A 14,839-nucleotide genomic window follows, 5' to 3' on the forward strand; every position below is an offset into this window, starting at 1 on the left:
AGTTATAAAGATAATTTAGATCATTTGGAGACATGTTTGTATTATGCATGTATGCAAGTGTCTCCAAATATGAACAACTAATACTTAATTAATTAGCCAACACTTACTAGAGTCCAAGCAGTTTTTTGTAAAGTGCATATGGCCTACAGTCATATTGCGATAACGATAAATTTGCGATATATTGTGCAGCCCTAATTTCCTGCCTACTGTTCACTTGTCTTTCCCATTTTCTAGAGTGTCTAAGAGAACATGGGTCGGTGCTACCTGATATTTATACCCTAGAAAAACAGAAAATCACAGATTTCTTCCAAATAGTAAAATATGAACTACAAAAATGCTTCAGATACATTTATTTTATAAAAGTTGTTCTGAGTAATAATTAATAAACACCAGCGCTTTTCTTTCTTTTTCCCCACCGAATAATTGTAGTTGAATTATTTTTCAGAATAAGATTATGTTTAATAAGAGGAATTTTAAAGGTTTTCACACATTTTTACATTGTTTTACATGGTTCATACATGTAAAAAAAAAACACATACAGAAAAAGCTATTTCTTACAGTAATGCACATCATTCCCTATGTGCCATCAAAAGCCCCTTCCTGTGCAGTAAACATGTATCAGCGCACACACAGCACGCTAAAATGAAAGACTTTCTTATGCTGCAGCTGCGAATTTCATTAAGACTTCGTTTACTCGCCCAGATCCCAAACAAACACCCAGCATCACTCATCAGATCATAAACATCCACAACAAGCCAGGAAAGCGGGAGTAAAAACATTTTCACCACACACACCTTGGTGTTGAAGCCCTCGGCATTCTGGGTTATCCTGTAGAGCTGCGGGAAGCGGAGCATGTTCTGCTGGCTGCATGGCCGATCAAAGATCCCCAAAGTGAAAGGGGGCAGCGCGGTGAATATCTGCAGAAACGCACACATATGCTTTGCTGAGCGGTCATTGTTCTTATCAGATGGTCAGTGCTAAGAAGGAATTCCATAATGTTTTAAACGCAGAGAAGCCCCAAGGCATCTGCAGCCAGACGCACGGAGTCGCCAGAACGCACACAAGCACGCGCTCATCCAAACATGCTTCCATGCAGACGTCTCTGGCATGAAGACGGAGCAGCAATAAGAACAGAGTGCTTGAGATCCAATGAGAGATAGGTAGAGAGCAGGAGGGATGACTAGGTGAAAGTGTGAGAGGTGAACACTCACCACGTTGTAGAGGCCTATACACCAGCGCTCAAAAAGGATCTGACCGGAGAAGCCGTTCACAAAGGCAAACCATAGCTAGGACACAGAAAGAGGTGAGAGGCGATGAGAGGAGTAACAGCTGAAGGTAAGGCTAACATTTTGTAGGGAATGATGGTGGAAACAATGCAAAGACATTTATAAATGTGTCTCTTTTAAAGAAACGACATAGAAACCTCAAAATAACAAATATGCAGTCCCACACTTAGACATGAATGCCACGATCCATTTCGGATCGTAAAGATGCATATGAGCTCGTCTTTTTTCAGGGTGTGCTCATAATAGAAGGAGTCACTTTAATGACTTTTCCACAACTATTACTGCACTAAGTTCATATTTGTTGGAGTATTTGTTCCCAATTCCCACAGAGTCAGAAATAAACATCAAATATATGCATACGCTCCTGACTAATATTGTGACAAATATCCTTCAGTAAGTTGCACCTCAACCCCATACTTTTTGCAGCCATCAGCATTCTTTTGCCATAGCTCTGGGTGGATATTTGACCAGTCTACTTAGCAGAATTGGTAGAGATCCTTTAAGTAGGTAGGTTTCTTGGCAAGGATTCAGCTTCTGAGCAAAGTCCAAACATTTTCACCAGCGTTAAAGTCAGGGCCATCAAAAAAGCTTCATGTTGACCATTGTCATCCACTTTGCCCTGTTAGAACACCCAACTGTCAAAAAGCTTCAACAGTCTGTTGATTAGAGGTAGTTGGGTTGGGCATCTAGACTCGAAAATCCATTGGAACCAGGACTAACATTCAGATTCTCCTGGAATCGCTCAAATTTCCATTCTTAGTTTCGAAACCTAGTCAGCCGACCAGAAGCGAAAAACCAACAAAGACGACATTAGGCTCACTGATGTGGGCAGCTGCAAATTTCAGGCAAGCTTGAAGGTGTCACTTTTTACAGCAGGCGCTTCTTTCTTGGTCAGCATCCTAAAACTCACTCGACTGTAGACGGGGACACTGATGTCCCCACACCTTCCAGTTCATGAAAGGCTTGAGCCTGGGTGGTTCCTGAACATTATAAAGAATTTCTTTTTAATCTGAAGGTGACAGTGTAGGTCAGATGGTTGAACATAGATTGATGGACCTTCATTAAGCCACAATCTGATCTGAGGTCAGACAGATTAAATTCTTGGGACTGCTGCTGGGAGCTGTGGTGTTACTGGGGCATACAGTGGAGCAAACAGCCCAAGGGAGAGGCCAGACACAAACACACCCTTCCCACTTATTGTGTCTCCTCTAAGGGGAGAGAGATTGTCTCTAACTTCTCGGCCATAATTTCCTGCTGGAATCCAGTAACGTGAGCCCGTGGTGAGAACGGGACGTCAGGCAGAGGCCCACCTCTCCCGCGAGAACTGGCACCTGCTGGCGTCCTTTTACGGCAAAGCGAGGTGCTGGGAGTGAGGACAGCTGCAGCAGACTCCTTCATCTAACAAAGAGATCCAACTCTAGGTAACAAATAACCATCACATAATCATCTTTTAGGCATTTTCTCAAATCATACAAACTACAATAATGAGTAATAAACTGCACACCAAATCCTTCCCCTTAAAGGGGTTATTTGGTTCCAAGAAGTACATAAAACATGTGTAATTCAAGTATTTGCACACAAGGCAGCTGACCTCAAGGGCCAAGGGCTCGCCACAGATGATGTAAAGAGACTTTTAGGTATATATATATATATATATATATATATATATATATATATATATATATATACACACACACACACATTTGTGTGTGTGTGGGAAGGAGACAGAAAGCAGACACCAGAAGGGCACCTCGTCCGTCACTGTCAGCCATGTCGACAAACAGCTGCCAAATGTCTCTGTTAATGTAACCGTGTGGGTGTGTGGGCTCTTACCTCTATAATGTAGAGGACCACATTCTTATAGAAACAGTAGAGGATGCATTTTGTGACGCGGTTGTAGCTCCACGCCCCGTGGACCAGCAGGAGCTTTTCCAAGTAGGAGAACTGAGAAGAGGAAAATCAGAGACAGAGATGAAGAAAAATGAAGGTTAGAACGGAAAACTGCAGGTGGAACATGAACAAAGATTACAGTATGCGAAGAAGGTGACCAAGTTTTAGCAAAGCAAGGCTCAAAGAGCATTAAAATGAACAAAGATTAGATAACCTACTTTGATATAGCTTCAGAAAGTACTGCTAATTTATTAGAATTACAACAATTTATTACTAGCATAGAGAGCCTAACTGTAGATGCTTTTGGAGGACATTTAGATATTAAAAGAAAACTGCAGATGTTGTCAAAAGGAACTATTTCAATAAAACTGCTGCTGAGGTGGCAATAAAATGTGACTTTTTCCATTTACTGGATAAACCATTCACTATCTAGCATCTAGGTTTGCAATGAAACCAAAGCAGATAAACAACAATTTGCAGTTAAAATATTTGTTTATTTATAAACATGCCTCATCGTCATTGCAACATTTATCTACGTTATCGCAATATCCCATGACATTATCATGCAGGCCTCTGCTGAGTGCTTGTGTAAAAAACTGAGAGATCATAATTATAGTTTATTACATAATTACATTAAAATCAATCATTTGTCCCTGAACATTATCTTCTAAATAGGATCCTGCAGACATAGATCATGCGTTTCCTCTTCCTCCCTTCTTTATTTATGGGGTTGCTAATGCTACAATCAGTTTGCATTTGGAGGTCAAAGTCAACACACTCAGAACCTGCAATTCTGACTCCTCACTAACCCTGACCTCAAAATCCAAAATGGCTGCTGCCTAATGAAATGTGATAATTACAGCAACGATCTGTTTTTTTGTTTAGCATTTTTGATGGCTTGTATCTGGATTAACATGTCACGCACAGTACAGTTTTGTTTGAACGGGTAACAGACAGATCCGGCAAAAAGTATTCTCACGCCATACAGCTTTTCCATTTATCCATTTATCCATCCATCGTCTTCTGCTTATCCGGGATCATGGCGCGGGGCAGCAGCCTAAGCAGAGAAGCCCAGACTTCCCTCTCCGCAGCCACTTGGGCCAGCTCATCCGGGGGAATCCCAGTGCGTTCCCCAGGCCAGCCGAGAAACATAGTCCCTCCAGCGTGTCCTGGGTCTTCCTCTGGGCCTCCTCCCGGTGGGATGTGCCCAGAACACCTCACCAGGGAAGCGTCCAGGAGGCATCCTGACCAGATACCTGAGCCACCTCAACTGGCTCCTCTCGACGTGGAGAAGCAGCGGCTCTACTCTGAGTCCCTCCCCGATGACCGAGCCCAGACACCCTGTGAAGGAAACTCATTTTGGCCGCTTGTATCCGTGATCTCGTTCTTTCGGTCATGACCCAAAGCTCATGGCCATAGATGAAGGTAGGAACGTAGATCGACCGGTAAATCGAGAGCTTTGCTTTTTGACTCAGCTCTCTCTTCACCACGACAGACCAGTACAGCGCCCGCATCACTGCTGATGCAGCACCAATCTGTCTATCGACCTCTCGCTCTGTTTTTCCCTCATTCGTGAACAAGAAACCAAGATACTTGAACTCCTTCACTTGAAGCAAGACCTCCACTCCGATAGAGTGCCCCCAGAGAAGGCACTCTACCCTTTTCCCGCTCAAGTCCATGGCCTCGGACTTGGAGGCACTGATTCTCATCCTGGCCGCTTCACGCGCAAACTGCTCCAGTGAGAGTTGTAGATCACGAGCTGATGAAGCCAATAGGACCACATCATCCACAAAAAGCAGAGACGCAAACCTACGGCCACCAAAACGGATCCCCTCAACACCTTGGCTGACCCTAGAAATTCTGTCCATAAAAGTTATGAAAAGAATCGATGACAAAAGTGGCCAGCAATGCGGACCAAGCTCTGACACCAGTCATACAGGGACCTAACAGCCCGTATTAAAGAGCCTGGTACCCCATACTCCCGGAGTACCCCCCACAGGATTCCCAGAGGGACATGGACGAACGCCTTCTCCAAGTCCACAAAGCACATGTAGACTGGTTGGGCAAACCCCCACACACCCTCCAGGACCCTGCTGGGTGCATGGGAGCACCTCTGCATTGTATCTGGATTAACTCTGTTATTGTTTGAATGGATAATAGGCACAGATCCTTCTAAAAGTATTCACACCCCATAGAGCTTTTCCATTTAGTCAACTTCAAACTTCAGTGTATTTTATGTGATAGAGCAACACGAAGTGGTGCAAAATTGTGAAGGGAAAGGAAAAGGATACATGGCTTTCATTTTATTACAAGTAAAATCTGTAATGCATGGCAAGCAGTTGTATCAACCCCCCTTTACTCTGATACCCCTAAATAAAATCCAGCTTACAAACTTCCTCCACAGGTCACCTGATTAGTAAAGAGAGTCCACCTGTGTATAATTTATTTCAGGATAAATACAACAACACACTAATTTGTGTTACTCTCATCTGCCAGGGGTTACCAAACGTGTCTTTGGTCCTTTCAGATTTGTAAAGTTTACACCATAAATGACACATATGTGATAATAATCTTGTATTTCTCTATTGACACATGCATTTATTGTTAACTAACCTTACTTCCACAGCAACAACAAACGTGTGCGAAATCTTTGCACTTGTATCTGCTTGTGTTTTGACTACTATAGCATTGGCGTAGTTCAGACTGTAAAGGCCTGTTGAGAGCAATGTTTTCATATGGATAATATGATACTTCACTGATCTTTGTAAGTGAAATCTCCTTTCATTTCCTCCCCTGAGGTGAGGTTAAAGAGCAGGATTAGATGAAGCGTAAGCAGCCAGGACTAAGTAACTGAAGACGTTGCAGCAGGCTCGACAACTTTTGTTCTGCTCTTACAAAAAGTTGATAAAACTAATTATATATATACATATATAAAAATCGATTTCTAAACTGTATAAATAGGTGCCTGAAAGGGCAGTAAATGTCCAGTTAATGAAATACTTGGACCCAACCATCAGCTTGGGTTTGGGCAATAGCTTTGCATTGTAACTGTTTCTAGAGTTTTAAGTGTCTTTGTCAATGGTATACAATATGCAGCACTGTGGTCCTTGGCATGCAAAGTTTCTACAAAGGCATTTAGACCCCCCCCCCAACTACATTAGTTTAAATTTTTGTTGAAACGAGCCCAAAATTATTTGCAAACTGGAAGACAAAACCCCTTTTTATGATTGGGATCTACAATGATTTACCTGTCCCTTTCCTACAAAACCTCTGACAACTTTATTTGTTAAATTAAAATACTGCATACTTAGTTTATTGTTTCTGAAGGATAAAAATAAAAACTTTTAGGGAATTTTATTTATTTTATTGGCACACCAGTACTTTTGACTTGACAATAATGGCCCATGTAACAAAACGTTTGGACACCTTGCTGTAGAAAATAACTCAAGGCTTTCCGATGGCGCCATTTCAGCTTTAGCGATCGGCTGCTTTTCTAATTATATTTCTGGTCGTAAGTAGAGACGCAAGGAGAAACAAGTTGGTGTCCGATCTGTCCTGACCGGTGACCTGATGAATCTTTTCCCCGATCAGTGAACACAGCAGACTGGTCGCAACAATCTTCTACGTGGACGTTTATTACAGAGAGTAGATAGAAAAGTGTTTAGTTTTTAGTAGCTTCCTTCTAACTTTAGTTTTAAACAAAACTGTATTTTCTGTGTTTGTTTAATGTTGAGACACAACTGATGTTCACTCAAGATGTGAGAGAGTGATAGATTTTAGACGGATAACGGGAAGGCTTAACAGAGTACAGCAAAAGAGCCTTATTTTAATCAAACTTTGTCTACCACAGAACACCATGTACCTGGTAATGTTGGCGGCCATTTGGAAATCTCAATAAGGTAAAGGTCTTTTGCTCTCTAATGAATACTTGCGGAGACTGTTGAGCTTGTAACGCTAGCTGCACTAACATGGCTAGCATTATAAAAGCTAGACAGTTAAAATGTCAACTCCAGTAAACATTTGTCTTAAAACTGTACAATGACTGATCTCGGCGGCAATACGACGCCTCTGTTTCTCATAAAAAAAAGATAATGACAACTTACGTTAGGAAGACTAGAAATAAATGTGTTTAAATTGTTAATTTATCTACCTATATTAAAGCCTATAAAAGAGAAATCAAATTCAGTATTGGGACTGATGCATTCATCCATCTCTATGCTGATGACGGTTGTTTATTGTCACTCAACCCAATGTGCCTTTGTGTCATTCATCTGCAGGCTGCATTGGACCTTAATTTACATTTTAGTACTAAATGCTAACAAAATCCCACCAAACTGAAAAAAAATCCCTGCAGTTGTCCCGGCTGTTATTGTATGTCCGAACAACGTATTCCTAAACTGGGCTCTCCTAAAAGAAATTAGGAGGAAGGTACAGAGCACCTGAAAGTCTCTGACTCTTGGTCCAGCTGTGGACCAGTTTTAAAAAGGAACATTCCCCCATTATGTAGAGATAATGGGTCAGAACAGTTCTAAGGAGTTGCCTCCTCCCCAGGGAGAAGCGTTTGATTTTATGTTAAGAAAATATGGGCCTAAAAGCATTGAGTGCATTTTTTTTATTTCAGTCTGTAATCAAACTTTGTTATTTTACCTTTCTTTACTTTCCTTTATTATGCCACTGCAATGTACTTTATGATTTTTTTAATCACTGCAATGTACTTTTGTTTTTCATCATGTAAAACACTTTGAATTGTCTTGTGCGTATATAAAATAAACTTACCTTGCCTACTGTGTTTGTATCCTCCTACAAATATTTTATGATATTCTTGGATGAAAAACTCTTTAAATACTATATTCATTTTAATAAAACACTTGTAGAAATAAATCATGTTTAATTTAAGCTCGTTGTAGCCATATTTTTACTTATATAAATGCTCCTGTTGGCTCTTTTCAGATGTTGGATGTCATTTTTCTTGCAGTATTTAGGAACACATCTTGTTGGCTGAGTCTACTCTCACCTGTGCGATGGAGTAGTCGGAGGAGTTGGTGGCCTGCATGCCCTCGTTGCCGCTGATTCCCACTCCGACGTGAGCCGTCTGAATCATGCCCACATCATTCGCACCATCACCTATTGCCAGAGTGATGGCTTTAACGTGCTTTTTCACCATGTCCACAATCTCTGACTTCTGCAGCGGAGACACTCTGCAGTGAACAGATGGAGATTAGCTGGTTAATATTAAATGGATGCAGATGCCTGAACTGGGCAGGAAATTAGAGGCAGGAAGGACAAAGGAAGGAGAATATATTGTAAAAAAAAAAAAGGCATTAAGTGAATCAGTCATTAGCACAAACAAAGCCAGACGAAAATGGGAAAACGGATTACTGAGAAGCTGCCGGAAACACAGCACAGTTAGCAGAAGCTATAAACAACCGCTCACTTCTCTGCTTAACAGATTTCCAGAAACTCATCCTTGATGTGTGCTTGCATGGACTTATGCATGACTGGATGCATCCTGAGCTGGAGTGCTGAGGGAGCTTCCAGAGGTACTCCACCCTCTTGACCTGTATCACTGATACTCAGTCGGTAACCGGTTCGGTCTCTTCACTGACAAAAGAAGACCGCAGGGGGCTCAGTTTCAGGTGCTTCCCTGAAGGACGCTGAGGGAGGACGGCGAAGTGTCAGGCTGCATTTACCAAGCGACTGAGAAGACATGACTTATGGACATATGGTTACTGAAGGGGATCTAGGAATATATGCTACAAAACATGTACTAGTCCTACATACTAATGCTTTTCTGATTGGCTTTAATTTAGAAACATATGTTTTCATTGATACTAGTTGCTGTTGATGGAGAAATAACGGTTTGTACATACTGGAAAAACACAGCAAAACTAAGGTCCAAGAACTAGACTGGAGTTAGCTCACTGCTCTCAACTAGGATTAAACTGGTTTTTCATCAGTGTTAGACTCCACATGTTTTTGACAATGTCTTAAAAAAGCCATAATACCACTTTTTCACCTTAGTACCATAAACCTCTATGCATTTCATTGGGATTTTATGTGATAGACCAACACAAAGTATTGATACAATGATGCATGGTTTGCAAATGTTTTTGCAATAGTGTAGTATGCATTTTTATTCAACCTCCCTAAGTAAATACTTTTCAAATGTTGTATTACAGTCAATCTCCAATGATTTTCTTCCAGGATTGTCCTGTAACAGCATGATGCTGCTACCACCATGTTTCACAATGGTAAGTGGTGTGTGTGTCCAGGGCATTTTGTATGTTTCAAGCTGTGTGAGTAAAAAAAACAATCCTGGCCCACACACAGTGTTTGCATTCTCTGAAGTTGAACCCTGGACTGAATTTGTCCTTAAGACTGTTTAAAAACCACTTTGTATCAGGATGCTTTTCAGTGTGCGTCAGTCACTTGCAGCCAAACTCTTAATGAGTTTCATCATGTACTATCTGAAAAATATACAGTGAAAACAAATATATCTCAAACGTGAAACGTGATACAATCACTGGGATTAGAGCTGAATAACAAAAAGTAAAGCACTTGTAATTTTAGAACCTCATGTAGATCATCAAGCAGATGTTTACCATATCTCAATTTTGGATATTTGTATTTTTCAAAAGATTTTGTGAATTTTTGCATGGATCCAGACATCTATTAAGAATTTTGAGGAATGGCTAACACAAGGTCAGTGAAAGATCTCTACAGCCAGATACTTAGATTATTATTAGTAGTTCTATAACTGAATATTAACCTACAGCATGAGAGCAAACATTTATTATATTTTCCTAATTATAGTAATCAGAGTTTCCTGCAATGGCAACACTCCTTGCTGCACAACTTATAACTGAGTGAACAAGACTTAAAGTTCCATATTTTCTGTATCAGTGAAGCATTTAAAATGAAATCAGAAGAAGCACAAAGGCTGTAAAAGGTTTCTAGAAAGGAAAGAGTTTCCTTTGGATGCATGATGGCTTTTAATTCATGCTGCTACAAAAGAGAGCAAGATTTCTGTGGGTTCAGGACATTCAGTGCTTTTGCCATTAAACGCTCTTGCAGTTTGTTTGTTTTGTACTAGACGTTTTTGGATGTGAATATGAGCCATCTGCCACAGAACAGCAATTTACACCCACCTTGGAGAGATTTTGTAAGCAAATTGACCCAGTCGACTTCAGTTGATACATGAAAAGCTTAAAAGGAGTAGAGCAAAGAGGCTCCCTTTCATTCTTTTGAGTTTATGGGACATGCTTAATTAAAACATAATATTCTAAGCCAATTGGCAATCTATAAAAAGGGTCTTTATTCTTTAGAGAGACTCATGTTTGCACTGATAGGAAGTTACTGCTAACCTTGCTAATCATGCAAATAAGTAGCAGCAGGAAATAAAAAATAAAAATGTTAGCTCCAAACCATTTCATGTTCGTTTTACTCTCTGACTCGGTGTTACAAAAACTGTCCGATTACTGCGAGGAACGGTTGGAAAAAAGATTTTGAATGTTGTATTTTTCTATCTTTATTTTATTATAGCTCTTAAAGAGAAAATTAAATAGTCAAGTCAAAGTTTAACAAATTAAGGATATCAGAAATTAGCCACAATTCCGATTGATGCATCTCTATTCATGAACAATGTGGACCTCTCAATGCTCTTTCTTCTCGTTACTTGAATGTCACAGTAGGTGCTCCACAAGGCTCTGTATTAGAGTCAACACTGGGTCATGATGTTCCTTATTCATTTGTCCATTTGTCAATCTCTGTGCTGAAAACAAAGTTGCTTACTGTCATAACTGAATTTCTTAAAGAGGAGTGAGAATCGGCTAAATTCGGCATCAACAGATCAAAGTGGAGATTGGAAATCAGCCACAAATCTTTGATCGGTGCATCTCTAGCAGTTACTCAAGTCTCAGTTGTTCATGAGGTGATAATTAAATATCAATGTTCAGCTAAAACATTTTCTAGAAAGACACAGCCAATCTCTCTCCGCAACGGCTTGAATGAAAGAAGCGTGAATCCTGGAGGTCAACATAAAGCCGTGAATCCCCTCCATGCTCGTCAGTGCTGTGATAACATTACAACATTAGATTACAGGCAGCTACACGAGGCATCACATGACAAGGAAACAGAATGAAATGATTTTTATGACTAAATTAAATGACAAGCATACTGTACTTATTATCCCATCCTTCGACGACACTTAATCAAGTCGGACCATTCTTCAGAAACTGAATAATCAGGTTCAAGTGGTTTTCTTGTACTCATGAAATCATGTGCAAAAATCTCAAATTCACCGCACTATCAACGAATGAGACCTCTTATTACTCACCTCACCCTAACCACCACAGGAGAGCAGCAGGAGCAAAACATCTGCTGTCTGGCTTCCGAGGCCATTAAGGAAGGATCGGATCTAACTCTGTTCTCTGTTTTTCCTGCTTCTCCAACCAAAGTGCACGCTCTTGCATCTCTTGGCCTCTGACCACAAATCTCTCTTCATCTCTACCTCTAGCTTCCCTCTAAACACAGCCAACAGAGTCTAGGATTGTGTAAAGTGGAGCTGGGAAGATGAAAGCCTCCCGAAAGCTCTTCACGGTGGAACTGAGCAGAAAATAAGCAGCCGCTAAGTCCTCCTATAAACAAATGCACAGTGAAGTCAGGAACCCAAGCGTACCGAGCACACTCGACCAAATGGCCCCCTGAGAGAGACACACACAACATATTCCCCTACTTTGATTCATCACACACAGAACACGATAACTCATCACACAGACAACTTTACTGAAATTCAAATGTAGGTCTCATTATATGCATAAATATCTACTCATTGGAGAAATCACAAAAAAAACCTGGTTCCCAGGAGAGGAAATGGGAACTCCCATAGGGTCACATGATAAAGTTTAGGGCACTGGGATAATTTCAGGGAAAAATTACAGCACTGTTTTACTGAGTTAGTTTTTCGACATCTTTATTTGGTCTTTGTCTCTGGATTTTAAATCTAGCTTCCCATCTTTTGACCATTGACAGTAATTCACATAAAGGGCTCCTTGTTTTGACAGATTCCTTGAAGTATTTAAAAAAATCTTCTGTATGCAGTTTGGAAAAAGACATCGTTTTGAAGCTCTAGATGACCAAAAGGGCTGACAATCACAAAGCTACAGGATAAAATGAAACTTATACAAGATATGCCACAAAGGTAATTAGAAAAAAGAAAATCTAAACATCAACAAAAGGGCCATATTTTAATTTATCACAGATTGGAGGTGCACTGATTACACTTTTATTAGGTTACCTCGGATTTCCGATTTTTATGAAGCTCCGAGCTGAAATATAATCAACAGTAAACGTTGTTTATTTTGAGTGAAATGTGATCTTATGTGTGGTTTTAATGCATTTATGATAAAAATTGTTTTTAAACTCTTTCAAGTCTTTTGAGCTAGAAATGTTTCACTACACAAAGATGACATCTCACTATTCCAGTCACATTAAGAACAGTACAGCACAATTACATAAAATTATAATTTAAAACAAACCATTTTTGCTACAATAGAATCAGCAGTGGAAAAAATATTAACAGGTTAAATAACAATCCCAGTTATAGTTGCAGTTTTCAGGGGTTTGCAAATATCCGAGTTTATACTCAGCGACGGAACAATATTTTTCCATTTTCTTCAAAAATGCACCAGCTAACAAAGCTTTTACTCTCTGTGAATGAATGTCTCTAAATAAAGTTTCCCAGTTTATTGAACAAAGGTACATTCATAATAAAAACAAAGGAAAATAATAACTTGGCTTAATATAAGGCTTATGCATGTACAAGCTAATGCTAGCACAAAAGCACAGCTCGTCTTTACAGGAAGTTAGAAAAGCCCCAGGTTAGAGTGGTTGCCTCTAACGTTGTGAGACTGTTTATGCTCTGTTAACCTTCATCATGAAAGAAAATACATGGGGAGATTATAATAATGAACATCAATGGTGGTTTTCAGGATCGGTACTGTTGGGCGGTAGTTTCTACTTGTCAGAATATAGCATGCCAACTCAGTGAGTGCACAAAGACAGCAAAAAATATATTTTTCCATAAGCAATTTTAACAAATGTGGATTCAGCTTTAGCTTTATCATAAATTAGGAAAGCAAAAATCAACAGCTGAAACAAGCTACTGTTAAGTATTGTAGCACAGGTAGCTGCAACAAGATATTAGAAAAACTTCCTATAAGCCATTGACTCAATAGTTATGCAATTATTTATGATGGACTAATTAATTTTTTTGCCAATGTGCAAATCATTTTGGGAGATCATTATTTTAATGCTTGTTTAGTATTGGTGTTACCGATGCTTATGTACAAGCAAGTGTTCACACTGCAGCACAACTAGATATTACAGGCAGTTAGAAAAGCAGGAGTTTCGAAAGATGTTTCTGATCAGTTATCTTTTTATCTCTTTGGAAGATAATTATTGCAGTCTGTGTGTTTAGGAGTTTTTAATATTGGTGGTGCTCACAATCTATCTTAAATGTTGGAGTTAATAGCCATCTCTAGTGTTTTAGAGTGTCTTTTTCTTAATGCCAATTACATTATGAGGTAATTTTTTGTTAAACTGATATCAGGATACTCTTGCTCTCATTAGAGACAAAGAAACAAAGATGGACAGGAAAAAAAGATGGAGCAAAAAGGCAGCTGGAGGCTGTTTGCAAGGCCTGTGAGACCCAAGTCCGGATATGGTTTGGATACAGAAGAGAGACTCGGTTACGTCCCTCCTGGCTACAGACAAAAACACACACACAAATACACACAGAGACATGGACAGATGGAAACTCCTTTGTTTAAGATCCAACTGGTTCTGACTATAACATAATCAAAAATGGGAACATGCAGTTTGAATTTTATTAACAGGATCCACTTTGAAATCAGGTGTGTGCTAGCATCCATTGTAGGGGTATCAGCAGTGAGTTATAGATGACCTTTTAATAAAACGAACATGACAAGACTTTCACCGTCCTCATTCACTTTCTCTCAGGTTCACATTAAATAATGCACTGATCCAACTGGCCGTTGACATGACACACAAAACTGAAAAAAGAGTGGATTTGGTATTTAAAAAAACATAATCTATGTCTGGGCTGTGATTTCCTAAAAACCTGGTTTTCATTTTCGTAAACCATAAATTTGGAAGAATGTACAGAAATAACTGCAGTCTGTAATGTTAGTCAAAGAAAAAGATTCTTTAGCCATACATTTCTATTGCACACCTTTTCGTAAATATTTTTAGTCTCAATGTCTTAATTAAGTTCAGTTTTTTTTGGGTATTTTTACAGCACAAATTTGCTGTGTATCACATGAACTGTTAAACAATGTTTCTGTGTTTTTTTGTTAGAAACATTATGTGCACCCCTCCTTGAACCGCCACCTTAAACTGGTGGAGGGGTTTGAGTGCCCGAATGATCCGAGAGGCTATGTTGCCTGGGGCTTAAATGCCTCTGGTAGGGTCCCCCATGGCAAACAGGCTATAGGTGACTGGTCAGACAAAGAGTGGTTCAAGACACCCTCATGAGGACTATACGATTGAGGCACGTGATGTCGCCGGTATGGGGGAGCCGGGGTCCCGCCCTGGAGCCAGGCCTGGGGTCGGGACCCGTCAGAGAGCGCTTGGTGGCTTGGCTG

At 40.0% G+C, this 14,839-nt stretch overlaps 1 protein-coding gene across 5 annotated transcripts in view; it reads right to left on the bottom strand.

Moving 5' to 3' along the window:
• Positions 1 to 14,839, bottom strand: part of atp8a2 (ATPase phospholipid transporting 8A2) — an 81,470-nt gene that overhangs the window by 12,522 nt on the left and 54,109 nt on the right. For all 5 annotated transcript variants that reach the window (XM_047349731.1, XM_047349730.1, XM_047349733.1 and 2 more), the window contains 4 exons: positions 8,191 to 8,374; positions 3,120 to 3,230; positions 1,212 to 1,286; positions 795 to 917 (listed from right to left, as the gene is read on the bottom strand). In XM_047349731.1, coding sequence (XP_047205687.1) covers positions 795 to 917; positions 1,212 to 1,286; positions 3,120 to 3,230; positions 8,191 to 8,374 — 493 coding nt within the window. The remainder of the gene's footprint in view (positions 1 to 794; positions 918 to 1,211; positions 1,287 to 3,119; positions 3,231 to 8,190; positions 8,375 to 14,839) is intronic.

Source organism: Girardinichthys multiradiatus, chromosome 21, assembly GCF_021462225.1.
Source record: "Girardinichthys multiradiatus isolate DD_20200921_A chromosome 21, DD_fGirMul_XY1, whole genome shotgun sequence".
Taxonomy (NCBI): domain Eukaryota; kingdom Metazoa; phylum Chordata; class Actinopteri; order Cyprinodontiformes; family Goodeidae; genus Girardinichthys; species Girardinichthys multiradiatus.